Below are 26783 nucleotides of genomic sequence, written 5' to 3'. Positions count from 1 at the left end.
GACTGGCCTGTGCGCAGGCTCTCAGGTCACTGAGGCACATGTGCAGAGAGCACTGAGTGAGGGTGATGCACGTGGCAGCTGGAGCTCAGTGGAATTTCATACGTATTTTTTTTTTTAAGATTTTATTTATTTATTTGACAGACAAAGATCACAAGCAAGCAGAGAGGCAGACGGGGGTGGGGGGGTGGGGAGCACAGAGCCTGATGTGGGGCTTGATCCCAGAACCCTGGGATCATGATACGGCCGAAGGTAGAGGCTTTAACCCACTGAGTCACCCAGACGCCCCGATTCATATGTATTTTATACACAATCTGGTTTCACAAACATTTACCACCCCTCTCTCCCAGACAACTGGTTTCCTCTTTAAAATTGTCAGCTTAGAAGCATAGAACTGATCCCAGTGATAGTACTACTGGCTATGACTTTCCTAGGACTTGCTTTGGGGTGTTCCCTCAGAGCCTATGGTATTTGCTTTGGAATACCAAGCAGAGCTATCTTTGTTCTTTACAGGCAAAAGTGATTCTGAGTTAAGGGACTAAGTCAACAACTTCAAGTGGCTTTGCCAAGCCCCTGCCTTCCTCTAGATTCTCCGGTGTTCCAGAGTGCACCCTCTGAGTAGGTGCTCCGTGGTCCCCAGGCCCTGCAGATGTGGCAGCCGGAAGCCTTGAGTATGGAGGGTGGCTGGGGAGGGACTGTGGTGTGGATTCTAGTTAGTCAGGAGGCAACGAGAGGTGCGTCCGGGCACAGCTGTGGAGGCAGGAATGAGAAAGGTGCTGGGGGACTAAGCTGGACTGGGAGGAGGAGCCTGGAGCTTTCCGACTTGGAGAAACGATGCTGGCAGTTAGAAGGGAGAGCAGGCTGGGCAGGGCAGGGGATGCCAAATTCCATTTTAGACACCCTCTGGGACATCCGTGGGAAATGTCTGGTGGGCAGTAGGAGTGGAGGCTCAGGCTAGAGATGTGAATGCGGGAGACATCCTACTGCTGATGTTTGAAGCAGTGCGTCCCGGGGAGAGGGAGCAAGGCAAAGGACAGTGCCTTGGGGCCTCCACAGGGAGGAAGGCTGAGGTGCAGAAGCCGGCCTGTGGACGCGAAGGACGGTCAGACCATACTCCCTTCTCCTATAACCAAATGACGGCAGAAGTTTCTTAAAATCTCAGTTTCTCTTCAGTTTGTACAGAATTTTATTAATGAAAGTAATGATCTCACGTTCCCCCAAATAATGTAACAGGACCCGCATTTCTTTGCTGGAGAAAAAATACGCAGAGTTCTGTCCCTTGAATGATTTGTACGCCGGCAGAATTTACCTTCTGTTAGGTTTGGGTTTTTTTATTTTTTTCCCTTTTATACACTTCATAAATGAAGTAGCTTGAGTAAGAGTCAGAAGTTTGCCTTTCTCCTGTAGGAGGTGGTGAGCAGCAGAAGTTTGTTAACCTTTGCTGATGCCTGACCCTTAGAAGCCTCTAAAAGCATGCTGGGATGGGCCAGAGAAAGGCTGGTAGCAAGGACATCTGTAATCCACTGATGCCCTATCCCAGCAAGAGATGACAAAAGTGCGTGGGCTCAGGGACTCGATAGAGTCTGTTACAAATCCTCTTTATATCACTGTCTGTTGGTGTAATTTGGGCCAAGAAGATTTGCCTCACTGGACTTGAGTGTGGCAAGAACCACCACCCCACAGAATTGCTGGGAATTCAGAGTACCTGGCAGCATGCAGGGTCCATGGGAGCTGCTCTGCTCGTGTTGGCTCCAGGGCACACCTGCGTTCACTGTGCCTCTCCAGAAGGGGATGTAGACAATGCAGAGGAAGAGCAAAGGGTCCCAACATTAGGCTTTTCTGTACTCAATGACTGCTGGTGCCCCATCCTTCCACTTCCTTGTTGGGTCCTGAGTCCCTGTCTATAAACGTGCTACCAACCGTTCCCAATCTGATCCCAGGATCAGTGACTGAAGCCATCGGAACCAGCAAGACCTCCCTAATTTGTTCGGAGCTCCTGCAAGTGGATTGGGCAGAAGGAGGTAGACACTCAGAACTTTGAGGGCTGCCTATTTAATGCTCACTTAACCTCTCCCTTAATTGGGAGTGATGGCCAAGTTCTGTGTCTTACAGTCTGGCCAACCCAAATCTTACTTAATACACTCAACCCTGAACATGAAAAGAAGCAGGGCACTATTGGTTTTAAATTGGCAAGTGTTGTAGCAAATTGTGGTCATAATTCATAATCACTGTTTTGGAATTTTTCCTCAGGGTAAAATAGTGAATTAAGCCCTATAATACCAATTTAATTCATTATTTCACCCATAGGAGCAGTTGTTACATGTTCCAAAATGGTTGCAGAGTGTTATATGGTTTGCACAGTAAATTTCCATTTATAACCCATGATGCAGGTATATTAACGTTTGAGTTAATACAAGCAGATGTTTTGTGGTCAGGCTGAGTGAAACCAAATTGTTTTCTGATGTTACTTAGAGAAAATACCTCCTTTTCTAAGGCTGCATTCATTCTTCTTGCTTCAAGTGAAACCACCTGCATTAATTGATATATTCCTCAGCATGATTTTTAAAGACGTGCGTGTGACTTCTGTTCTCAAATCTGTATGAAAGGTGTCCCTAGCCCCTGCTCCCTGTGCTAGCCCCTGGAAGCACCAGGTGCCTGGTTGGCAGGGCTTGTGATCTGTGGCTGCCCTCCTGGTGAGAGTTGTTGGTAGAATCTGGGCACTACACGGCTGAGAGCTGAAGTCCACACCTTGGGGAGGTTTCGGGTTCACAGGGGCAGACGTAGGGGTGGAGGTGAGAGTCACAGAGCCATGAGTATGAAGCTGTTTGGCACAAAGAAATCCTATCTGGAAGACCCCTGAGAGGTCCTGGGCGAAGGGGATAGAGTGCTTTCTGGGCTGAGTCCCTGTGGGTTCCAACCCCTGTGGGTTCACAGTCTCTGTTCAGTTTGCTGCTCTTGCCTCTTTGCAATGCAGATAACCTCTTCTGACCTCGTCTTATACTCAAAGGCCTTTGTAGGAGTGATTTTCTTAAAACTATAGTAAAGAGGATTAGATTAGAAAAGGATTTCTGTAACAATGTATTCACAATGTGGCTTTGTAGCCTTTAAACCAGATTATAAACCCTTTTGGGGCCCCCTATTTGGAAGTCTAACTGACTTCTGAATGGAGTCAAGCGGTTAAATAATAGTGCCTAACACGCATGTAACACACACCACATGCCAGGTACTTGAGCGTTCATTAGTGTGTGCCCCCCGTGTGGTAGGTTCTGTTGCTGGCCCCATTTCATGGAGAGCTCCCATTCCTAACCTTTAAATGTGGTGCCTTCCACAGTGGTTGAGGGGTTGGGGGAGGTTGCTGGGGGCGTTGGTCTGTGCTGAGAGCAGACGCTGCATTTTGGTGTGAGACCAAACAAGATGGAGTGGAAAGAGCCATGGCAGGAGGCCCACAAAGTCTGGCTGCTGTCATGCCTCTCGGGCCCTCCTTGTCCACCTTACGCATCATGTAGGCCTCACATCCCCCTCTCCAGTGCCTCACAGAGATGGGTGACACGTATCTTAGACCCCCAGGGGAATTTGCCTTCCCAGGGCCTATAGGTACCCCTGTCCTTGGTGCTGACCATGGAGCCCAGGCCTTGCTAGGTACCGCTCCTTGTGAAGTCCCCATCCTCCTGGGGGACAGATGCCAGCAGCTGCCAGGGAGCCCCAATGACTGTGGCGTAAGTGTTTCTCATGCTGGAGCAAGTGAGATGACCTCTCTAAAGTTTGAAACCAGAGAGGTGGAAGGGGCCTTCAGAGCATTTCATGACTCATTTTGCAGATCTGGAATCTCACTTCCAGAGAAATTAAATAATAATAACTTGCACTCAGTGAGAGCTTCCTGTGAGCCATGCGCTTTGTAAGCCACTTACATGTATTCACACATCTTCCTCTTAAGAACTGCTAACTAGGGCACCTGGGTGGCTCAGTGGGTTAAAGAACTGCTAACTAAGTCGTGTTAGCATCCCGTTTTAGTGATGAAGACAGCACAGGAGAGTTAGCTGCCCAAGGGTGTCCAGCTTAGAAAGTAAAGGAGCCCTCCTTCCCCACCCTCGGCTTCATCACCACCTCTCTTGACGAAGAGGCCTGGTCACATGACAGGCCCAACAGAAGCCAGTGACCAGTCCAGGGTCATCTAGGAGTTGCCACGAGGCTGTAGGGGCTGGCTCACTGAAGTCCCAGGCATGTCCCCAACCAGCCCCTGCCGGCCAGCATTTGCCACTCCCTGTCTTACTCAGCAGATGAGAGGAGAGGTGTATGGGTTTGCCACTGAGACAGCTTTGGAAACTACCCTGAGATCTGGTGCAAGGAATGTTGTCAGCGGCCTGGCCACTGCCTGATCTGCCCGAGCGAGACCCACCAGGTCTCATGAACTGACCACCTTGCACTTGGCTGTGGGAAAGAGGTTTTGTTGTTTTGGAAAACACACTGTCATTGTAACTTCCACCCCCAGTGGAGGCCGCTTTCCATGAAGGTCTTGGCCTCGGCGAACCTCTCTCCTCAGCGCTATTGCTGCTTGATCCCTTGAGGCATTAGTTTCTCCCACTTCCTCCAGGGACTGGATGCTTGCCAGTGCCCTTAAGAACCCAAGGCTTGAAAGGAAATGAGAGCCAGAATCTGGTCCCACTTCTGAGCAGGGCTGGCAGGAGTCTTTCAGAGGTAATAGTTACCTGGAGGCCTAGAAGGATGTGCAGCAGGGGCCACGTGCCCTGGAGTTGGGGTAGAAGAGAGAGCTTTGTTCCCAGGGGACATTCCCGTAATAAACCATCTCAAACCCCTAGTTAATCTTGCTTAGGAACAGTTTAAAAAGCATAAAAGGGCTGAGGGTTTAAAAGGACAGGGCCATATTTTGCGTTTAGAAAAATAAGAAAATGCCACCAGCAAAAAATAAAAACCCTAAGTAGTACCTGGGAGAATTATTGAAAATAAATTAGCTCCTACAGGCCGAAGTAATTGTATTTTTTCCTCATTAACTGTTGACCGTTAACTGAGTTGATACTTTCAAAGTCAGAAATGAAGTTTCTATTCCTGTAAATAACCGGCTGCATGCATAAGGAGAAGGGCCATCTGGGTGCATTGTCAGCAGCCAACAAGGCAGCCTGCCAGGGGCGTTAGGGCGGCCCTGCATGTGCTTCCCCAGCACTTCTCCCTTTCTACAAGCTGAGCCAGCCCCCTGCGTCCCTGGTCTTCTGACCCAGTGGGTCTGGGGTAGAGCAAAGGTGTCTTGGTGTTCGAACAAGCAGTGGGGCTGGGGACCAGTGCCATGGAATGTGTCAGGCCCTGCCCTGCGCTGAGAGGCCAGAGAAGAAGCCCCCGCCCCAGGAGGGAAGACGCCAGAACAGGGGCAACAAGTGCAGCTGATGGGCCAAGTGCAGAGGAGCTTTTGATAAGAGGTTGAGGAAGGTGATTCATTCTGCCTCAGGTGCCTGGTCACTAGGAAGGTGCCTAACAAGCTCTCCGCCAGTCTGTGCAGAGGTGGGGGGCAGCGGGCCACAGGAGAAGGCCACACCTCTGCACTGATCTGCAGGCCAGTGTGCCAGGGACAGGGCTGGTGTGCTGCCACGTGACGTGACTGGCATCTTAGTTCACTTTGACCCCTCAAGGAGTGGGAGGGAGACGAGAAGAGACTGAAAGATGATGAGGACAGAGCTTAGGTGCCAGGCAAAGAATGGGTGCAGCAAGGGTGTGGCAGATGGGACAGAGGACACCCGCGTGGAGGGCTGGAGGGACGAGTGGAGGACTGTTAAGAGACCCTACCCGTGGAAGTTACCCCACCCCCACCAACCCGTGTCTCCAGTGAGTGGGAGTAAGCAAGGCACAGGGAGGACAGGGAAACCCAGGGAGAGGGGAGGAGGTGTAGCAAAGGCAACAGCCTGGGCAGGTACAGGGGTGAGCGAGCACAGCTGCTTCCCTTCCTGTGAGGGAAGCCGGAAGGAGTGGCAGGGAAACTGTGAAGTGGGAGCCGGATGGCGTGGCCGGGAGACTGTGAGTCCCTGCAGGAGCAAGGGGTAGCGGGATCTTCAGTCAAATGGCAAAGCCTCTGGATGGCGAGAGTTTGCTTCCACTTGTTCCCTGCGCAGCGCCTGCCACAGACAGATCCTCGGAAAGTTTCTGTGGATGCAGCTGCAGCTTTAACAGATGTGAAAGGAAGAATGGGTGTGTGGCCTTTTCAGAGTTGGGTTTGACTCCGGTCCCACCCTCAGGCAGCTCACAGTCCCACAGGGAGTTGGGGATGTGCACAGCTTCTGACAAGGCCTGAAATATGCTAAGAGATGTTCGGAAGGTACTAGGCCAAGGTTAGAAAATTGAGAACTAGCTTCAAGCCTGGGGGCCCGGGATAGGTCACGGAGAAGGTGGCCTTTGGGCTGGGTCTGTGGGAACCCTGCCCCAGGGTTGAGTGATCATGGGAAGGCGGAGTGCGTGGTCCTGTAGGTGAGGGGGAGGAGATCAGCTGGCCCCACACCATGGCGAAGCTTCAGACACACTGTCCTTTGTTGGGCCAGAGTCCAGCTGGCAAGAAAGGCTGGGGAGAGCTGTCTGCTTCACAGAGTCAACGAGTTCCCACGTGTTAGGGCAGCATCCTTACCCGAACTGCATCCTGAAGCCTGATTGCTAGCCTGAGCCCTGGGAACACGGCTCCTCTGGCTCCTGGGCCTGTGTTCTGGTCATGGGGTTGGCCAAGCACAGCTCTGAAATCACACTGCCCTGCTCTCAGCTAAGCTGCTGGACCTCACCACTCCACTTAAAACAGGTGGACCCAGCGGCAGACAGCACAGGCCTGTGGGAGCCAGAGGAGAGCAGGGGGAGGGATGACAGCTTCTCCCCACCCCCCACCCCAACCGTGCCTCCAGGCTCACCTTCGTGGGCATCAGAGCGGCTTGCAGGCGGGGACAAGTCCAGCCGCAGGGATGTTGTCATGCTGATGCTGGAAGGAGGGACTCGGTGGCGATCCTTAGAGAGCAGATCAAAGATTTCTGTGCAGAGGCCTTGCTAGACATTTGCCTCTGGCTGTGTTGGGTATGACATCACCCTTCATGTGTTTGTTTCCTCACAGTTTGAACAAGAAAACCAGCGCCTCATTGGTGAAATGAATAGCCTGTTCGATGAAGTGAGGTGTGTATGTGGTTTCTCCGGGCTGCTGGCCTCCGTGATAGCTTTCCCAGAAATGGGGAATAAATTCACTTTCGTGCCATGGTGTCCGCTTGTGGCCCTGGCCACATGCACCCCCCCCCAAGCCATTTGGAAGTGAAGGCGGGTGCCCAACTTTACTGATTTCCGTCACCTTGTGGGCCCCCCTTTCGTCACCCCTTTCATGCTGTTCCCAGTGACCTCAAGCAGATTGCACCAAATACTGTGGAGGGGGGGCTCATGGGGGTTGTTTGCGCCTCATGACTCCCAGTGAGATGAGGGCCTTGTGATGAACCACCAACCAGAGGCAGCCTCCTGCACTTGGCTCTGCCAGGGTCTGTGTGCTCCCTCAGCACCGGGGTCGGCGGCACCAAAGGCAAGTGGCTGTGTTTGCCCATGTGAACCATCGCTGGCTGGTCCTCAGGGGAAGCATTTGGGGCCTGTTCCCCCAAGAATGTTTGAAGCATCTGAATGGGAAGCCCTGCTGCTCTGTGGGCTCATCCCAAGAGAAAATGCCTCCCGGCACTGTACCCACACAGCCCTGGGGACTCCGCATGCAGGTGTTTCCCTCTGACAGCACCCGGCCTGTGCTCTTCTGTAGCCTTTGTCTGTCTTCCGTGGGCCTCCTGGTCCTTGTTCTGACACTCCACCCTCACCACCCCTGCCCCTGTGCACCTCGCTCTCCCTTCCCACACCTCGAAGCCCTGGGATGATTGGCGGCCTCTTGCCCTTACACAGCAGGCCTCTTGGGCTGGGAGCTCATCCTCATTTCTAGGCCTGCTCGAGCCCCCAGGCCACCCCTGGGACACCCTTGCTGCCCCTGAACAGGAAGCCCAGACACTTGGTTGCTGAACCCAGATAGATTTTTCAGACGGAATCAGAGTTTTTCCTTTCAACAGGAAGTTGGTTAGAGTGGCAGAAAGACTCTCCCTCAACCTACTGAGCAGTAACAAAGTTGAGTTGTCAGCACATTCTGGTGCTATTGTGGTTACTAGGCTGGGTACAGGCCTTCTAGAAGACTGCCTTTTGTAACCGGGGCATGGACTCCACGCCAGGGCCCTGCGGGTCAGCTTCCGGGGGAGGACGTGGTTCCAAATGGCACAATACCCTCCAAACTGGGAGACTTAAGAGGAGAGACGAGAAGTAAAACGTCTGTCTCCTCCCCCAAGCTTGACACGGTGCCCCGTCCCTCTCTCACGGATGACACGCTGTCCCTTTCCCTCTCTGGAGGCTGTGGTGGTGTCCCCTCCAATTCTCACTTAGACAATCCCTTTAGAAATGCATAGCATTCTTGTTAGAACTACCAAGTATTAATGGTTGTCTGTAACCTCTTTTTTTTCATTCCCCCCAAATGAAGGCAAATCGAAGGGAGAGTGGTTGAAATCTCCAGACTCCAGGAGATATTCACAGAGAAGGTTTTACAGCAGGTAAGAAAGAAAAAAAAAATCGTTGTTCAAAGTGTTAGCTTCAAAGAATGAATGTACTGTGAAGTCCAGCCGTTCCTTTTGAGCTGGCCTGGTCTCTGCACCCGAGCACCCAGAGCCCTGTGCACGCGGCCCATGGGTGCTCAGAGGGCTCCTCAGGGGAAGGCCTTCTGTCCCCCTGGTGCAGCCTCTGTGCATGGCAGGGACATCTCTGCTCTCAGGTGGTCCAGACCCAACTGAGGGCCCAGCCAGGCTGTTTGGGGGAGCACACGAAGGTGGCAGGAGTCAGGTCGCTCTTCGTTCTCATGCCCTCAGGGAACCAGGCCGGCCCGCTGGCTCTGCAGGGCTGTGACCCTTGCAGGGCTGCTGTAAGTCTCAGAGGTGGGCCCCCAGAAAGCCCCCAGCACAGCACCTGCTGGGGAAGTAGCTTCTGAGTCGGCCTTTCCGAGAGCCCAGACTTGGCCCTCTCCGAGTACCAGGTCTGTGCCCTCAGGTGTCACATCCACACAGCAAATAGGATCATTCTTCTAAGAGGATTTTATGTTATGTGTACCTGCCTCCCCTGCTGAAATTTCTCCAGCCAGTAACGCAAAGCTATTAGAGACCTGATCGGTTTGTCCTTTTGTTTATAATACCCACAGACCATGGAAGAGTTTCAAAGACAAAATCACTTTGCTCCATTGTAGGAAACTGGGCTCATTGGCTTAAGATACCCTACTCCCAAAACCTGTCCTGAACCTCACAGCCAGAGTCGAGTCATTGTAAATTAGGTACATGAAGCCTAACAGTTTGGAAGTTCAGGTTCATAAGAGCTGTCCTTTTAATCAGCCCGCTGAAGGAACTCTTCAGGCGTCTGTATGCTAACCTTCACATAGAAGCCTCCTGATACATACAAAAGTGAAGTCAGCTGTCCCTGTCAGAGCACACGCCTTGTTTCTAGAGGCATCTCAGTGTGGGAGGAGAGCTCAGAGGTCAGGGAGGGTCAGACAGACTGGCTCCAACCCAGGGTGCCCTGAGCTATGCCACCCTCCACAGAGCGGAGCAGGTGTCCCCTGTGTCACCCTTAGAGCTGGTATAGAGGTACACATGCCTGGCTCATGGCAGCCTGTTAGTACATGGGAGCTAATGTTTGTACATTTTAACTTCTCCCTTTTTTTTTTTTAAAGATTTTATTTATTTGACAGAGATCACAAGCAGGTAGAGAGGCAGGCAGAGAGGAGGGCAAACAGGCTCCCCTCTGAGCAGAGAGCCCGACACCGGGCTCGATCCCAGGACCCAAAGACCATGACCTGAGCCAAAGGCAGAGGCCCAACCCACTGAGCCACCCAGGTGCCCCAGATCCCCCTTTTTTTTAAAGGTTTTATTTATTTACTTGAGAGAAAGAGAGATAATGACAGATAGCAAGAGCAAGCACAACCAGGGAGGAGAGGGAGAAGCAGGCTCCCGCTGAGCACGGAGTGGGACATGGAGCTCCATCCCAGGACCCTGGAACCATGAGTTGAATGGAAGGCAGAGGTTTAACTGACTGAGCTACCCAGGTGCCTTAGTTTTGTGTTTTGTTTTCTTTCCTTTTCTTTCTTTTTTTTTTTTTTTTAATTTTTTTTTTAAGATTTTATTTATTTATTTGACAGAGAGAAATCACAAGTAGTCGGAGAGGCAGGCAGAGAGAGAGAGAGAGAGAGGGAAGCAGGCTCCCTGCTGAGCAGAGAGCCCGATGCGGGACTCGATCCCAGGACCCCGAGATCATGACCTGAGCCGAAGGCAGCGGCTTAACCCACTGAGCCACCCAGGCACACTTCTTTCCTTTTCTAAGAGAGACACAGAATGGTGAAGCACAAAGCACTTTCCTGGAGCTGACGTGGGATTTTTTTTGTATTGTTTGTTTTGTAATTTTTTTTTTAAAGATTATTTATTTATTTATTTGACAGAGATCGCAAGTAGACAGAGAGGCAGGCAGAGAGAAAGGAGGAAGCAGGCTCCCTGCTGAGCAGAGAGCCCAATGTGGGGCTCGATCCCAGGACCCTGAGATCATGACCTGAGCTGAAGGCAGAGGCTTTAACCCACTGAGCCACCCAGGTGCCCCAAGGAGCTAACGTGTTTTAAAGCATATGCATTTGGAGGCATTTGTCTCTGGACGTCCAAAGAGTAGAGGAAAGAGTGGAAGAAAAGCCCCTGGCTTTTCGTGGCTACTGTGTAGTAGGCAGCTCTCATGTTTGTCCCTTCTTGACCAGCAAGAGGGACAGCAGGTGGCAGCTGGGGATACATGGGGCACAGGCACTGGGTTCCAGTTCTGGTCCTGCCACATGCTTGCTGTGTGACTTCGGGCAAGTTACTAAACTTCTCTGAATCCTAAGTTTCCCTTTTGTAAAATGGGGCTGCTGCTACCCCTCGGGGCACTGTGAGGACTCGTAGGCTCATGTGTGTAAAGTCCCATTCCTCCCTAAGTGGCAGCTGCTGGCTTCTGATGTCTGAACACTTAGGGAAAGAGAGCGTGTTTTGGTCACCTGTCACTGTCCTTCCACAGGAAGCCGAGATTGACAGCATTCACCAGTTAGTTGTCGGAGCAACTGAGAATATCAAGGAGGGTAATGAAGACATCAGAGAGGTGAGTACTCTTGGGCCCCCCAGGTCTCCCCTGTGTGGCACCACGTCTCGGCAGCAGCCGCCATCTTGCTGGCATGGCTGCCTGAGTGCCTTGCTGGGGCCCAGCCCCCAGGGCTCACCTGATGGCACCACACAGCCTCATCTCCATCCCCACCAAACCCTGGGCCCCCGCTATTACCAAGAGACATGACTCACGGCCCTCCAAAGGAACAGTGAGAGGCATATGAGGTCACTCTTGGCAAGGGCTGGACCAGCTCCTTAAAGCCAGGGGTGGGCTCCACTGGAGAAGCTTTTTGAAACCGCTCCCTACCCCAAGGGCCAGAGCCTTGGTTCCTGTTTTTTGGGGCCACCACGGTGGACTCTGTCCTCTGGGTACGGTGCTCAGGCTGGGTTGACATGGGGCCACCACTGGCACTGTACTCCCGGGGGCCGCGGCCTGGCCAGTCATGGTCGGTGCACTTGGTCTGTGCGTGTAGTTTTAACTCTGGGACACACATGGACCGTTTCTGGGTGTTTCCTGGGAGAAACAGGGAAATACCTGTTTGCCTACAGATTCTAGACCCACTCTGTGGTTTTGCCTAATAATTACAGCCAGCATAGGCTCCAGCAATACACTGCTCCCACCCAGTGGAGGGGTAGTGTGCAGACAGGTGGAGTGCTGGAGGGCTTTGAAACCAGGATCCCCTGTGACGCAAATCCCTGTGCTCCTCCCCACCCCTCCCAGGCCATTAAAAACAACGCTGGCTTCCGAGTGTGGGTCCTCTTCTTCCTGGTGATGTGCTCCTTCTCCCTGCTCTTCCTGGACTGGTATGACAGCTAGCCTGTCCTGGCTGCTCCTGGCGGATGGCGCGTGGTCAAGGGTTGCCGGGATCGGAGCAGAACTGTGAGATTTCATCACTGCGCCGTTCAGGGGGGAGGGGGCTGGGACAGAGGCACACTCTCACAGAAGGAACACCCAGGCCTGTGGTTTTAAGCCCATTTGGTAGCGGAAAGAGAAAATAACACGAGTGGAACGTGGCCTATATAGCAGCAATCCTGACTTGAGGTGGGTGAGGTGGGGGTGAGGGGGCTCACTGGCTGCACCTACAGCTGGAGGCCCGGGGCTCAGGGAGGCTCCTGCCTTGCCCTTCCAGTGGCTTCGGGGAGAAGTGCCGGTTGGTAACTTCTCACAATGATCATTTCTTTGTTTCCTGTGGCTTCTTCTCTGCCTGAGCCCTGTGATAGCCTCACTATATTCTAGAAGCAAACCATTGTTCTGTTAATGTAATAAATGCACCTAGAGCTACTTCGTGTCCTGCCAGTGGGTCACAGAAGTGCAGCGGACACCTGCCTGCTGGGTGGGGAAGAAGGGTGGGGACAGACTCTGGGCACTCAGGGGGTGGGGGGGCACTGGAGCTTGTGTCCAGAGCTGGAACCTGGCCTACGGCTCCCCGACCTGTGTGCCTGACCCTTGAAGAAACAGGAGCACCAGTTTGCAGTGGGAAGCTCGAGACTTCTGGAGCCACTTCTGTGCAGAAAGCTCGCTGGTGGTCCGTGGGGCCCCATACCCATGTGCGATACTGACTGTCGCGCAGCTAGCTGCGGGCTCCTTGTGTTCCTTGTTTGCACAGAGCGGAAGTGTCAGAAGTTACCTGTGAGTGAGTTTACAGCCAATAAAACATCTAGATGGTACCAAGGAATGTGTTGCCTTAGCGGTGCGCATACATGGCCTGGTCACGCTCACAGACGTGTGGTCCCCACTCGCCAAGGGACCTCGCAGCCTTTACTGCATGCGCAGCTCAGGCTCGCTACCTGCCTGACTCCCAGCCCCAAGCCCACAGCCCTGGTTTCAGAACACCCTTGATAATAAAATCGGGTTTTGGAAACAGTAATGGAGTCGACTGTGATCACCATGCTTGTTTGCAACAGGTCTTGCACTAGTTGTCATTTATTTTTGATCTACTAAAAAACAGTGAAATGTTTGACATGTCCACCAGAAACAACACATTCAAATAACATGGAAGAAAATGTCTGTGAATGTCTTTTTTCTATTTAATCGTCTTACATACTTATCTAACTGGCAATTTTGTAAACATATACTTTAATGTCAAGATTCAGGTTGAAACATCATTTTCTTACAAAGATTGTGAATTGAAATGTCGTCATTGGGTTTGCAAGTTGCCACACCAGCCCCTCTCAGCCTTTCCTGCCTGCTTCTACAGTAAAGGAGTTCTGGTTCACAAAATAAGTCAGTCTTGGCTCCCCAGCAATTACATTTTCACTTTTCCAACACAAATAAGTTTTGAAAACCAACTTGCTAACAGGGCTACTGGTGCAAATTTATTCATAACCAAAGAGAACAAAAGATCAAAGCGGTTTTGTTCCTATTCAACACGTCACAGAGCAGACGGACTACCTATGGGGGGACAGAGTCCTGGAGCCCGCAGCCCAGGGACCACTCTTTCCACAGCCTCACGTGCACTGGAGCGAAACCCGGTGCTCTCCACCCAAGATGCCAACGCCGGTGGGGCGGGGGGGGGGGGGGGGGATAGAGACCCCAAGTGTTCGGCAGTGGGACACGTGCACACATAGGGATGAGCACAGGGAAAGAAGGGGTACATCCACTCCCGGATGTCCTGTTTTCCTTCCTTCTCTATACCTCTCACTACTGTGCGTCTCAGCAATGGCACTGTTGCTGCCTGACTGAAGGCTGGAAGAAATTCTGAAGGACAGCTTGCTCTTAGCAACGTGGGATCACTCTGAATATGGCTGTGGACTAAGGACTGCAAATGGTGAGGGCAGGGGGGCGGGGGTGGGGCATGTAAAATAAATCAATTCCACAAAATGCATTATTTGAACCCAAACCCCTTGCATATCCAGTGTAAATTTATTTTTTGATAGCTTCCAATAAGTCCCAGTAAAGTACTAAATGAAGATTCCTTAACATGGAAAGTGGTGTCAGAGCTCTTTAAGCAACGCTGATATGCACTTGGTTTTATGCCCATGAGTGGCCGGCAGCAAGTTGTATTTGCAAAGCAGCATCAGCAAACAGAAGCAGTTGCACCATAAATGAGTAACCTCTAAAGTATCGGTAATTATATTTAATGAAACGTCCCTCCGAGTCCCTTGGTTACCTTCAAGTGACACCTTGTAAGGAACCTGCCCGTCTCACTGAGCGGACTTCTCGGCGGCTTCGGTCTCCTGCTCAGACAGCTTCTCTTCCGACAGAACAGACATCCAGGGGGAAACCGAGCGCGTGATGCTCTGCTTGGCCAGGTTGTAGTGGTTGATGACGGTGTAAAACTTCTCCCGGGCGCTGGAGTCTTGCTCCGCATAGTAGCTCTCCAAGCCTTCTGGAATGCACTGCGTGTTCTGAAAAACAAGAGGCCACTGAGACGTGGGCACCGAGGCTGGAGAGGAGGCCAGTGTGTGTCTCCAGGTAACACCTCACAGATGTTTACCGAGCACCTTCCCAGGGCTGAGAGGGAAGCCCAGCTGCTCTAAGTGTCCATTCACCTCCCCCGGGCAAGCACCATGTGGACACTGACAGGACCTTTGATGACATCTCTGGGCACCTCAGGCCACTGCTAGGATGGCCAGCCACGGCTGCTGCACCGTGGATGTGGGTGCCAGGAGACCCCAGGGCCACCCTGGGATGCAGCCGGGGAACCCCCTCCAGGAGCCTCGCCCTGGTCTGGGGCCAGCTCTTGCTCAGTCTCTGAAAGCTAAAGGCAGATTGGGGTGGGGGGCTGCTCCTTGAGATCTTCTGTAGATTCGAGGTCCACCTGCCATCTCCCTGGCAGAAGAAAACAGACTGGGGTTTTTGCCTCCCACGCTGCTGTTCTCCCCCTCCTGACCTTCTCTTCATCCCTGACAGCTTGCCAAGTGCTTTCTGAACCAGGTAAACACCACAGCCTGCACAACTTCCTCTTGGGGGACAGACTGTAATGTCCTCTGAACCCAGAAGCCTCCCCAGCGGGCAGGTCCAGGTCCTGGCGGTTGCCTGGCGTCCAAAGCAGAGGCACAGGGCTGAGCACTTGATGCTTGCCACCCCAGTCGTGGAAAAGCTCCTGTGCACTCAGACGTGGCAGCCTCTCATGATGAAGGTCCCTCTCCCCCAGGATGCTTCTCCCAGGATGCTGGGCACAGAAGTGTCAGTGTGAAGTGACCAGGCATGGCTGAGGACCAGCTCTCCCACGGGTGGACTGCCCAGCATGCCAGGCACTGGGGATGCCAAAACACCAGGCCGAAGCCCAGGCCACCAACCCTGCTAGCCCCCTGCGCCCACACTGTGGCCCTCCCCTGGGAAGCCCAGGCTCTGTGGCTCCAACACCAGGAAGTGGCAAGCCTGGCCTCTCAGCAGAGCACGGTCAGTGCCTGCTTGGCGTGGCTGGTCCAGTGCCTGGCCTGCAAGGGACTGCTTCCTCACTGGTGGATCTGGGAGGGTAGTGAGGGGGTGAAAGGTCAGCGTGGGCTGCAGGGACGTGTGGAGAGCACTGGGGTCCAGCACAGTCCACAGCATGTCCACGTGTCTCTGTTGCCCAGGCCAGTGCCTCGTGTGTTTGTTTTCCTGCCTGGGCGACTGAGAGAGGCTCCGAGCTGCTGGCTGGTTGGTTATGGGACATAGTCACCACGGGCCTTCCCTTCAGCCCAGGACTGTCTGCCCCACAGAATACAGGCCTCCTGCCTCCTCCCTGCTCCCTACTGCCCGAGATACCAGGATCACAACTACCTACCGGCCCTCAGGGAACACAGGGAGCCATTTCCGGGAGAGGACAGTCTGCAGCGTGCTGCCCACCCCAGTCTGCCTGTCCAGGGTGTCAGTGGGGGCAGCGGGAGCCATGCCCTGGAAAGAGCGTGACCATGGAGGCCTGCCCATGCCATAGGTCATGTCTACCGCAGCTCCTTCTGCTCCCAGCCTCAGCTCCCCTGCCTACGACATGGGGCAGGGGAGCCCCACCTCCTGGGTGGCCATGAAGACCAAAGGCAGGGATGGACCGCTCAGGTAAGAAGCTGTGATATGTCTGTGCTCACACAGTGGACAGAAAAGATCAAAAGCTGTAGGGGCACCACCAAAGGGACGCATGCCTCTCAGCAGCAGCTCAAACCCGGCTATGTCTGGGGGGAAGCAGCAGCCCCCGTCCAGCAGGGCAGGCAGCCACCCTGTCCCCAGCCAGCGCTGCCACCGGCCCTTCACTCTGTCCTCCCCTCCTCCACTCGCCAGCACAGAGTCCTGCAAGAACCTGGGCCATGTGATCCTCCACGCCAGGCTAGGCTGGGGCCTCTAGACCTGACAGCATGTCTCCCCTCCCCCTGCCCTCTGGGCGCCGGGCCAGGGAGGATGGACGCTTCTGCTGCTGCCCACACGGACTGCTGGAGGAACCTGCGGGGAGGCATTGAGGTGGGCTGGTGGTAGGCGAGAACCCCAGTTCTGGGGGGAGCCTGAGGCCAGGGACTCCCAGGAAGTTCTGACCCAGCCTGTCTCAGGCCAGACATTGCAGCCTCATGCCCCTCTGTGGGCGAGTGTGGGGAGGTCACCAAAGCTCCCTGCACCTCCACCCTCAGATAGAATGACCATCGGCCCAGCGAGGTAATCCAAGCAAGCGCATTCCAAGCAGTCCCTGGCCCATGGACAGCGTTCATCAGTGGTCCTCGTGCACAGGTGAGAACATGCACCTTGGTGCACCACAGTGAGAATGTGTGTGGACAGTCTACAGGAAATACCCACAGTTCAAAATGGGCAGCTTGGGCAAGTTCCCATTCCTTTTAAAGCCTGTCCATAGTACTCCCATAATAACTTCAAGGTTTAGGAAAAAGGCAGAAACCGAGCATCCCCGCAGCCCCTATCTGCCTGCCTAAATCCCCCCATGACGCTCCCGGTGGGGGTGGCCTGCACCTCCTCACCCACAGCACAGGTGGCTGTCCTCAGGCTCATGCCAGGACTTCTGTGGCCCCTGTGGGGTCCCTCTGGCTCTGGGGGTCCGATGGGACCCCCCTTAATGCACACCTTCCTCCCACCCCCAGCTTTAGCCAAGGGCTTTTAGACACAGACTAGCAGCTCCTCAGTCCTCCCAGCCAGGGTTTCCAGGAAGGACATCTGCCCCCAATTAGATGGAAAGGCCAGTGGAAAATGCTCAAGTCCCGGGAGATGCAGTGACAGAACGTTACCGGACTCTCCATTCCCAAGGCTGGCTGGGCCCCAGGCTCACCCACAGAGCCTCTGAATACCCAGAGACCTGCCCTTCCCCCTGCAAGGGCTCCTCTCGTGGACTCCACCTGCCCAGCCTAGGTTTTCCAGCAGAATTGGCCTTGTGGGCTGGGCAATTTAGCCTGTTGCCTCCTCCACGCAGGCAGCTTGCCCTGGTCCAGAGAGAACAGTCCGGAAGCAAACCCTGGGTTCTCCCGATAGAGTTGCCGGCCTGGTTGTAAGCAGTCTCCCCAGTCCCCAGGAAGCTGTCCTCTGTGCACCCTGTTCCCATCAGGGCACCACTCCTGCATCTGCTTTCCTTCCTCTCCATGACATCAGCTACTCTGCTTCACCCAGCTCTGGACCACGTCCTCCCCTCCTCCTTCCCTGCACCCTATGCCCCAAGTCATCTCTCCGTCCCCAGCACCCTGAGCAGGCCGGATCCTTCTCACCCCAGGCTCCCTGCAGCAGCCTCCTGGGTCATCTCACCAAACCTCCAGCCTCCACAGGCAACCGAGTGGCTGTGCCCTCACTTCCCCCTTGCCCTCCCCCAGGGCCTTTGCCTGGCCCATAGCTGGCTCACATCCCCCTGCCCCGTCTTCGAAGCTAAGCAGACCTGCACAGCCCTGCTGTCCCGTGTGCACCGCTGCACCCCTAGCCAGCTTGGGTTGGCCGTGCCAGTCTCCAGCATCTGCTAATGAGCTTGCTTGGTCAAGGGCATCCCTCCCCTCCTTGAAGCCCCCAGGCCTTCTGGGTTGGCCTCCTTTAAACCATGGCATCTCCTGAGCTTCCAAGCAGACCATAACCTCTCCCAGCCCATCCAGGAGGTGCACGGGTTCATTGAAGATAGCATGGGGGGGGGGGCACTAGGTGCCCCACACAGTTGCCTCACTGGCCTCCTATGAGCTTTGCTCAAACTTGACCACTCTTCTAGAAACTGCAGTCCCCAACCCTGCTTTGCTCTTCTATTTTCCATCGCTTATAACCTAACTCAGTATACGACTGACTTTACGTTTCTTTTGAGAATAGCAGGGAGCTTCCCAAAGGTGGGGACCTTCAGCCAATGGGTCCTGCCTGGAGTTCAGCACCCGGATAAGAGCAGCCGCAAGGGGCCCACGGCAGGCATGACATAACGACATACACACTTGCAGTGCAGAGAAAGGGCTGAAGGGCAACGTGAGTTCTGGCTTCGCCGGCTAACTCATGCGAGGGTTCTGTGGCCCTTGAATCACCCAAACCAAGCAAAGTCACCGGGTCACATGTGACAAACCAAGCCCGTCCGTGTGTGTGCTCAGCGTGAGCCACTCCTGCTTTAGTTCTGGCAACACCAGATCCAGGAAATCATCCGTTTCCCTCTTCACAATGGCTCTGGAGAGTTCAGAACCAAATGTGGGCCCAGATGCTGAGTGTGTGGGAAACAGGAGCAAGTGAACAGCGAGGCCATCTTACTTCCTCATGCTTCACCTCTTCCCCCTCACCTCTCCCCACCCCCGCCCTTTTTTTGTCTTCACTTAATCCTTTTGCCCCTGGTGTATGCTTCTGTGCTCCTTGCAGACTTTCTGGAACGCAGAGGCATCAGAGCAATGCAAGCATTTCCACGTGCACAGGGAGCCCAGCCAAGCAGGCACCAGGGGGAGCAGGCAGCCAAGGTGTGTGGGAAATGTGCCCAACCCTGCCCCCGGTCCCCCTCATGCAAGCCCTTCCTCCCTCAGGGCCTCTGCTCCCCCAGCTTGAGGTCAAGTCCCAGGAGCTGCCTTGCTACAGATCGCCTTCTCCCCTGCCCCTCTGCCTCCCTTCCATGCTCCCCCCTTCTCCCCCCACCCCCAGCTTGACGGAAGAAGCAGGAGAAGCCCCCGCTTCTCAAGTGCCTATCCCCTCTGGGAGGGTGCCTGGGGCCTCGGGGAGGCGGAGCCTTACCTTGAGGACAAACCCATCGGGGCAGGCACGGTCATACTTGTACACCTTGTAGACAACCAGGAAGACAACACAGGTGAGGAAGGCCAGGGCGAAGAGGACCAGCACGGAGACCTGTGGGTAGAGGTGGGGCCCATCAGGGTGGCTGCGAAGATCCGCGTGCGGGTGCAGCCAGACAGACACACGGACACACTCCGGTGCACGAAGAGACCGTCTCTAGAAGGAGACTCACACTGGAGTCCCAGGAGGCTTCGGGGACGAGAGGTCAGCAGAATCACTTGTCACTGAACAACTTTCTCACCACATCCACAAGCTCTCTTTATTGTAAACGCCCTGTTTTTAGTCTTCCAGGTCCTGTCTGGGGAGCTCGGGATACAGACACGATAGAGACTTATAGACACTTGGAAGCACGGTTGAGCCAGGGGTGCGGGTTGCCTTTCTGCTGCTGACAGTAACCAAGGTGACTCATCAGCAAGCAGCTCATCAGCTATTCCAGATGTCTCCTGAGCCCGGGGCCACAAGCTCTGCGTGGGGCCAGGACCAGAGAAGCAGGAAAGGCAGACTCTCCTGGGCCCCGTCACCTCTGCCCTTAAGCTTCCTGCGTGGTCAGGTGTGCCCCCTCCCCAGAGAGCTGTCCCCGCTGGTGCAGGGGCACGGCCTTCTTCACTGCTGTATGCCAGGCTGGCCGGCACATAGCATGGGTTCAGCCAACCCATACAAATGGGTGCGGGACAGGCGATTCTGCCCCAGCCCGAGAATGCGGAGCACGGAGGACAAAATGACACGGGATCTGAGCACAGCACCAAAGCTGCTCGCTTGGCTGCTGGGAGCCCCCTTGGCAAGGGCAGGGCATGTCCGGAGGCTAAAAGCTCATGCAAAGGCTCGGCAGGTCAGGTCAGGGGAGCCTCCCCACCCTGCTAGCAGAGACAGCTTTCAGGGGAGAAAGTCCAAGGCAGTGGGGCCCTGGGTGCTGGCACAGGACAGGGGCTCCGTAAAGGTTAGCTACTCCCCTCCCCCTCCCCTTCCAGAGTCCCCTGAGCTCCCTCTCCACCCTGCACATAGCTCCAAGGCTGCTAAGCACCGGCAGAACTCCACCACTCCCTGGGGCTGTGAAAGAGGCTTGGGGATGAGCCCCCAGCAAGCTGGGCATGGCCTCAAGCCAAGCGCACTGAGCCCCATCTGGGCTTCGGGGAACCCTGGACAGACGTCCCCTCATCCTGCAGGGCCCTGGTTACCATACTGGCTCTCCATCTGTGAAAGGAGAACAGAGTAGCTCTGAGCCACGTGAGAAGATGTGTGTGAGGAACGCTCACCCAGAGGACAGATGGACAGACAGCCGCCCCATGCGTCCCCATTCCTCTGCCTCAGGCACGGCGCCGTGGCCCCAGTTCCACTGCAGGGCTGTGGTGGTCCCCAATCCCCTCACCCATGCCACAAGACAACATCTCCCCACCTCCCAGTTGCTGTGAGGGTAGGAAGGAGGCATGGATGGGCAACATCCGCAGAGAATAGTGGTGTGTCCCATGGTGAGCACCGCCCCACCCCAGGGCCCTGCCTCTGTTTCCCAGACTCCTCGTCACCAGTCTTTAGGGTCCTCGCCAGGCCTGTGTCGTGGTGGCCAGGAGCCCTGGCTGGGGTCAGCGCTGGGCCACTCAGAAGCAAAGCACGTGGCCTGCCATGCTGGGGCCAGCCCCCATGGAGCGCCCTCCCGTTCTGGCACTGGGTGGGCATGAGACACGCTCCAGGTAGCCCCCACACCTGAGGGCCCACGAGCACCCAGATCCTCCCTTCCCTCGCACGCCTATCCTGGCCACCCACCTTCCCTCTCCTCCCCAGCTCACGCTCACAGCAGCCAGAGCAACACCTGTCCCCTGTGTTCTCTGGCCCAGGGAACAGCCCTTGAGGCCCCAGGCAGGCAAGAAGCCTCTGCATCACCTCCCATTAGGCCCTGCCTCCCCATCCCTAAGTCCCACCCGTCCCAATCACCATCTCTGTCCTCCACCCGCCTTTTCCCTTCCTGTGACCTTTGGGTACCCTCCCTCACCTGGACTGTCCGGGCCATGACCCTCTCCAGGTCAGAGAAACCACAGTCTGCCTAGACAGTCCATGCCACACAGGGAGCCCAGGCCCGACGCATGGGCACAGGATGAAGTCACAGATAGTTTGGGGCCCGAGGTGCCCACGGGAAAGGCACCACGGGGTTCTGGGGCCACTATGGCACATGGCAAGCCACAGACCCAGACAGTCCAGGGAGACTGCAGAGGCAGCAGAGAGCTGAGCTGAAGGAGGTCAAATCTGCAAGGAAAGAGAAGGGATGGCAGACCGAGGGCCATACGGTAACAGAGGCAGCAGCCAGAACCCTCGTGCTTTCCAACGAGAGCAGCAGCCTTGCTGATGCTGACACGGGATGGGCACCTCTGGGCAAGGTGCTCAGCTCCTCTGAGTCTGGTTCCTGTCACCAAAAGGACCCAGCTCTCCAGGCGGATTAGAAGGCTGAAGATTTGATGCGGTCTGACTGAGGCCAGCCCCTGGGCACAGTGTGCACCATGCTAAGAAGCATTTGCCCTTGTTGCTGCTGCTGTCATGTTCGTCACCCCTGCCCTCACTCGGGTCACAAGGCTACCAGAATGTGGGCCTACCCCAACCCAATCTCCATGCCTAGGACCCTGCCACCTGCTAGTAGCCCCTGGGGGAGCAACGCCCGCTTCAGGGGCTCTGCATTGTCCAGGGCTGCCAGGCTGCCTTCCCCAAGGTGGTCTGTGGCAAGAGCTGTATCTAACAGAACTGGATTCCTTCATAACCCTCTGTATTTTTTTTTTCCTAAGTAGGCTCCATGCCCAGTATGGAGCCCAACAAGGGGTTGAACTCACGATCTTGAGCTCAAGACCTGAGCTGAGATCAAGAGTAGGATGTTTAACTGACTGAGCCAGCCACATGCCTCATAACCCTTTGTATTTTACTTTAGGTATTTGAAAACATTCCAAAGGGGCCCGTGGCACAAAATAGGTTAAGAAGTCCTGTTAGAATATTATCTCCTCAATGAAATATTAGCAAACTGAATTCAGTAATACACTGAAAGGATCATACACCATAATAAAATGGGATTCATTCGAGGAATACAAGGATGGTTCAACACCCGCAAATCAATGTGATCCATCATGTGAATAAAATGAAGGGTAAAAACATGATCATCTTCAAGAGAGGCTGAACAAGCATTTAACAAAATTCAACATTTATGATAAAAACTCAACAAAGTGGGTATAGAGGGAACGTGCTTCAACACAATAAAGGCCACCTAGGATGAGCCCACAGCTAACATTGTCGTGGTGAAAAACTGAAAGCTTTCCCTCTAAGATCGGGAACAAGACAGGATGCCGACTCTCACCCCTTCTATTCACCACAGTACTGAAACCCAAGGCAGAGAATTAAGAAAAAGAAAAGGCATGCACATTGGAAAGGAAGAAGCAAACTGTCACTACTGTAGGATGACATATTACATATTAGAAAACCCTGAAGATTCCACCAAATTCCACTCTCAGAATGAATCAACAAATTCGATAAAGTTGTAGGACACAAAACCAATACACAAAAATATGCAGTGTTTCTATACATAATAGCAAACTACCAAAAAGAGAAAGTAAGAAAACAGCCCATCTGGGGCACCTGGGTGGCTCAGTCAGTTAAGCATCTGTCTTCAGCTCAGGTCTTGATCTCAGGGTCCTAGGATGGAGCTCAGCCTTGGGTTCCCCCCTCAGCAGGTAGTCTAATTCTTCCTCTGCCCCTTCCCCTGCTCATGCTCTCACACTCTGTGTTCTCTCATAAATAAATAAAATCTTTAAAAAAAATCTGTAATTGCATCTTAAAGAATACCTACAAACCGGTGTAACCAAGGAGGTGAAAGACCTGTACACAGAAATCTCTAAGACACTGATGAGAAAACGTGAAGATGACACAAATAATAGAAAGATACTCTGTGTTCGTGGTTTGGAAGAATATTGTTCAAATGTCCGTTCTGCCCAAAGCAATCCACAGATCGAATGCAATCCAATCCCTACCAAAATTCCAGTGGCATTTTTCACAGAAACAGAACAATCTTCAAATCTGCATGGAACCACAAATGACCCCAAATAGCCAAAACCATCTCGAGAAAGAAGAACAAATCTGGAGGTATCATGCTCCCTGATTTCAAACTACATTACAAAGCAAAAGCAATCAAACTGGTATGGTTGGGACATAAAATCAGAGTACAGAACCCAGAAATGAGCCGACATACGTTAATTTACAACAAAGAAGCCAAGAATGTACATGGAGCAAGGACAGCCTCTTCGGTAAGCAGTACTGGAAAAACCGGACAGCCAAATGCAAAAGAATGAAACCGGACCACTTTCTTACATGATAGACAAAAACTAACTCAAAAGCAATTAAAGACCTAAACATACGACTTGAAAGTATAAAACCCCTAGAAGAACACAGAGGGGAGTTAAGCTCCCTGGCATTGGTCTTGGCAATGATTTTTTTTAAAATCTGACTCCAAGAGCAAAGGCAACACCTGCAAATAGGCAAGTGGGACATCAGACTAAAAGTGGGACAACAAAGGAAACCATCAACAAAATGGAAAAGCCAACCTCCTGTGGAGGAGAAAATATTTACAAGCCGTACGTATCTGATAGGGGGTTAAAGTCTGAAATACATAAGGAACTCCTACAACTCAATAGCAAAAAACCAAACAATCCAAATTTTATATTGAGTCTTTGTGTTACACCGTTGAAATCACCATAATGGTTTATGTCAAACAATTCTCAGTGAAAATACGCACACATGCACACGCGCGCGCACACACACACGCACACACATAATCTTACATCCTAGGGCGTTCTTTAGCCCGTCCCTTGAATTTGGAAGCCACAACTGTGTTTGGTTCCCAGCGCCCCATCTGTTTAGGTTTAAAAATAAGCCCCATCTCTCAGCGAGGCTGTGGGGAACCACTTTCTCTGGGGCCTTCCTCCTGGAACCTGGCCTGGGCCTTTTATCTGGGATTTCCAGGCCTGATGACTGAGGAGCTCACAGAACCAAGAAAAGAGAACATGACAGTTCCAGGAATAGTCAAGGGAGAGACGCAAAGAAAGAAATCCACAGACAGGCAGGAGGAGATGCCCGGTGGGGCAAAACCCCTTTCCTGGAGGCTCGCCCCACTCTTCTTCCCCCACACCTTGCAAACCTCAAACCTCTCCTTGTCCCCATGTCTGCACAGACCTGGGAAGTGCCCCATGGTAGGAAGAGAAATGTGGGTTTCCTCTTTGCTGTGTGGCATAATGTTCCCCTGTGGTTATCATGGCCTGAGGGGAGAGCATGGGCCTTTCCAGAAAGATCCCCAGACGGCTCAGAATTGGATCCCAGCTCTGCCACCTGCCAGCTGTGTTCCTAAGAACATCACCTGCATATCTCGTCTCTGGAGGGGAGAACAAAGCCTCGTGCTCTTACACGTTCACTGGGAGAATGACTAGGGATCAAGGGTTTGGAGAGATGTCAGCCTCACGTGCTAGGCCCATTAGGGGTTCAACTCTTTCTCCCCCTCCCCAAAATAGGGAAGCCCTACACCTTGGTACCTTTGAATGTGACCTATGGGGTCTCTGCAGATGTGATTAAACTGAGGTCATTGGGCCCTAATCCAATGGGACTATGTCCTTATAAAAACAGGAAATTTGGACACACACACACACGGAGAACCTTGTGAAGATGGACAGCTGAAGGATGCGTCTGCAAAGCCAACGAATGCTAGGGTCACCAGCTACCACTGGAAACTAGGAAGAGGCAACAAAGGATTCCCCTCCCAGCTTCAGAGGGAGCACAGCCCTGCCGACCCCCCCTGGACCTGGGCTTCTGGCCTTTGGAATGGCAAGACCATCAGTTTCTGCTGGTTAAGGCGCCATTCGTGTATTTGTGAGCTCTCAAGCACATACCACGAGGTTTCTAGCCCATCACTCGATGGCCCAGAGTGAACTCACACAGCCCAGAATGCCAGAGCTCTTTGAGCCGGGCTCACAGCTGGCTCACCTTCCCTATGGGTGTTCTTTGTCTGCTGTCATCCCTGTCTCTCCCCAGCATGCCAGACTGCATCACCTTCTCTCCCCTTCACCCTCCAAAACCCTGACCAGGCCCACTGCCTCCAGGAAGGCTCTGGAACATCCCAGCCTCTCCTAACACCAGCAGCACATGCACAGACCACAGAGCCCAGCATCTCCTCTTCCTCAGTGAGTCAAATGAAATAAAAGAGTGTCCCAATTTGGAGAGTTTCACAAACCTCCCCTTCTCCCATGAGACAACTAAGAATATTCCAGGAAAAAAAAGTGTGAAAATTACCTACCCAGACATACCTGTCTCCTGGGAGCATTCTTTTTTTTTTTTTTTTTTTAAGATTTTATTTATTTATTTGACAGAGAGAGATTACATGTAGGCAGAGAGGCAAGCAGAGAGAGAGAGAGGAGGAAGCAGGCTTCCTGCTGAGCAGAGAGCCCGATGTGGGACTCAATCCCAGGACCCTGGGATCATGACCTGAGCTGAAGACAGCAGCTTAACCCACTGAGCCACCCAGGTGCTCCCCCTGGGAGCATTCTTCAGGCTTTCTCAGAGGTCAACAGGCCCTGACCAGAAGCATTCTGGAGAGCCCTAACCACCAGCAGCCCCACCTTTCAACCCATTCCAAAATACTCCAACTAGAAGACAAAACTAGCCATGCACTGCCCAACACGTGTCAAGAGCCCTGGGTTCCAAGTCTGCTCACACCCCACACACAAAGCAACTCTGGAAAAGGCATCTGTCCCCGACCTCTGGAAATGGGCAGGCCAGCCTAGCACCCAAGCTTAGAGAGGGGTGCCCAGGAGACCCCCCCCCACTGGACACCCCAGGGAGCAGAGTGAAGCCTGATCCCACACACTGTTGCAGTGCACGTCTGGCCTGACGGAGGCTCAGTCACCCAAAAGACCCCACCTTCAGGTCGAGCCACAAGACCACCACATGGTGTGAAGAGCCCAGGGGTGCCTATGAGACGAGAAGCAGCAGCCACATGCAGGGACCCAGCCTTAAACACAAGGGCTCTGCCTCAGCTGTGTGTGAGAATCACAGGACCCCCCCGAGGATCCCAGCAAGGGGACCCCAGACGGGACCCCAGCCAGAGCCCCAGCAGTGGAATGCTGGGAGCAATACCTAGGTCCTGGTATTCCTTAAAACTTTCCAGATGCTTTGGGACACAACCGAAGCCCAGCACCATGGGGTAAACAGAGGATCCCCTTCTGCACAAAATTTCTGGAGCCTCAGGGCGACTAAGCTCCCACCCCAGCCTTGGCCCCCTTCTGCCAAAGTACCCTATGAAGAGTAGCTCCAGAGACTTCCACCATGCTCTGTGCCGAGGCAGGCAGTTTCAGTAAAGCTGGGGTACCCCTCAGGACAGCACCCGAAGGCACTACTACAGACTGCATTTCTCCAGCAGGGACACTGGGGCTTAGCCAGTGCAGGTG

The 26783-nt window shown here is 53.7% G+C and overlaps 2 protein-coding genes across 3 annotated transcripts in view; one reads left to right on the top strand and one right to left on the bottom strand.

Moving 5' to 3' along the window:
- STX18 (syntaxin 18) overlaps positions 1–12474 on the top strand; it is a 117859-nt gene extending 105385 nt beyond the window's left edge. For both annotated transcript variants that reach the window (XM_082728539.1, XM_082728540.1), the window contains exons 8-11: positions 7088–7146; positions 8519–8588; positions 11110–11190; positions 11914–12474. In XM_082728539.1, the coding sequence (XP_082584665.1) occupies positions 7088–7146; positions 8519–8588; positions 11110–11190; positions 11914–12009 (306 nt within the window). In that variant the 3' untranslated portion in view covers positions 12010–12474. The remainder of the gene's footprint in view (positions 1–7087; positions 7147–8518; positions 8589–11109; positions 11191–11913) is intronic.
- Positions 12475–13084: 610 nt separating this feature from the next.
- The window catches only part of NSG1 (neuronal vesicle trafficking associated 1), a 28966-nt gene continuing 15267 nt past the window's right edge, over positions 13085–26783 (bottom strand). The window contains exons 4-5 of the mRNA XM_082728541.1: positions 19273–19383; positions 13085–14540 (exon numbers count right to left, since the gene is read on the bottom strand). Of these exons, the coding sequence (XP_082584667.1) occupies positions 14337–14540; positions 19273–19383 (315 nt within the window). The 3' untranslated portion in view covers positions 13085–14336. The remainder of the gene's footprint in view (positions 14541–19272; positions 19384–26783) is intronic.

The sequence above is a fragment of the Mustela nivalis genome, assembly GCF_964662115.1.
Source record: "Mustela nivalis genome assembly, chromosome: 4".
In the NCBI taxonomy this organism is placed as follows: Eukaryota; Metazoa; Chordata; class Mammalia; order Carnivora; family Mustelidae; genus Mustela; species Mustela nivalis.
This window is presented reverse-complemented; position numbering and strand designations above follow the sequence as displayed.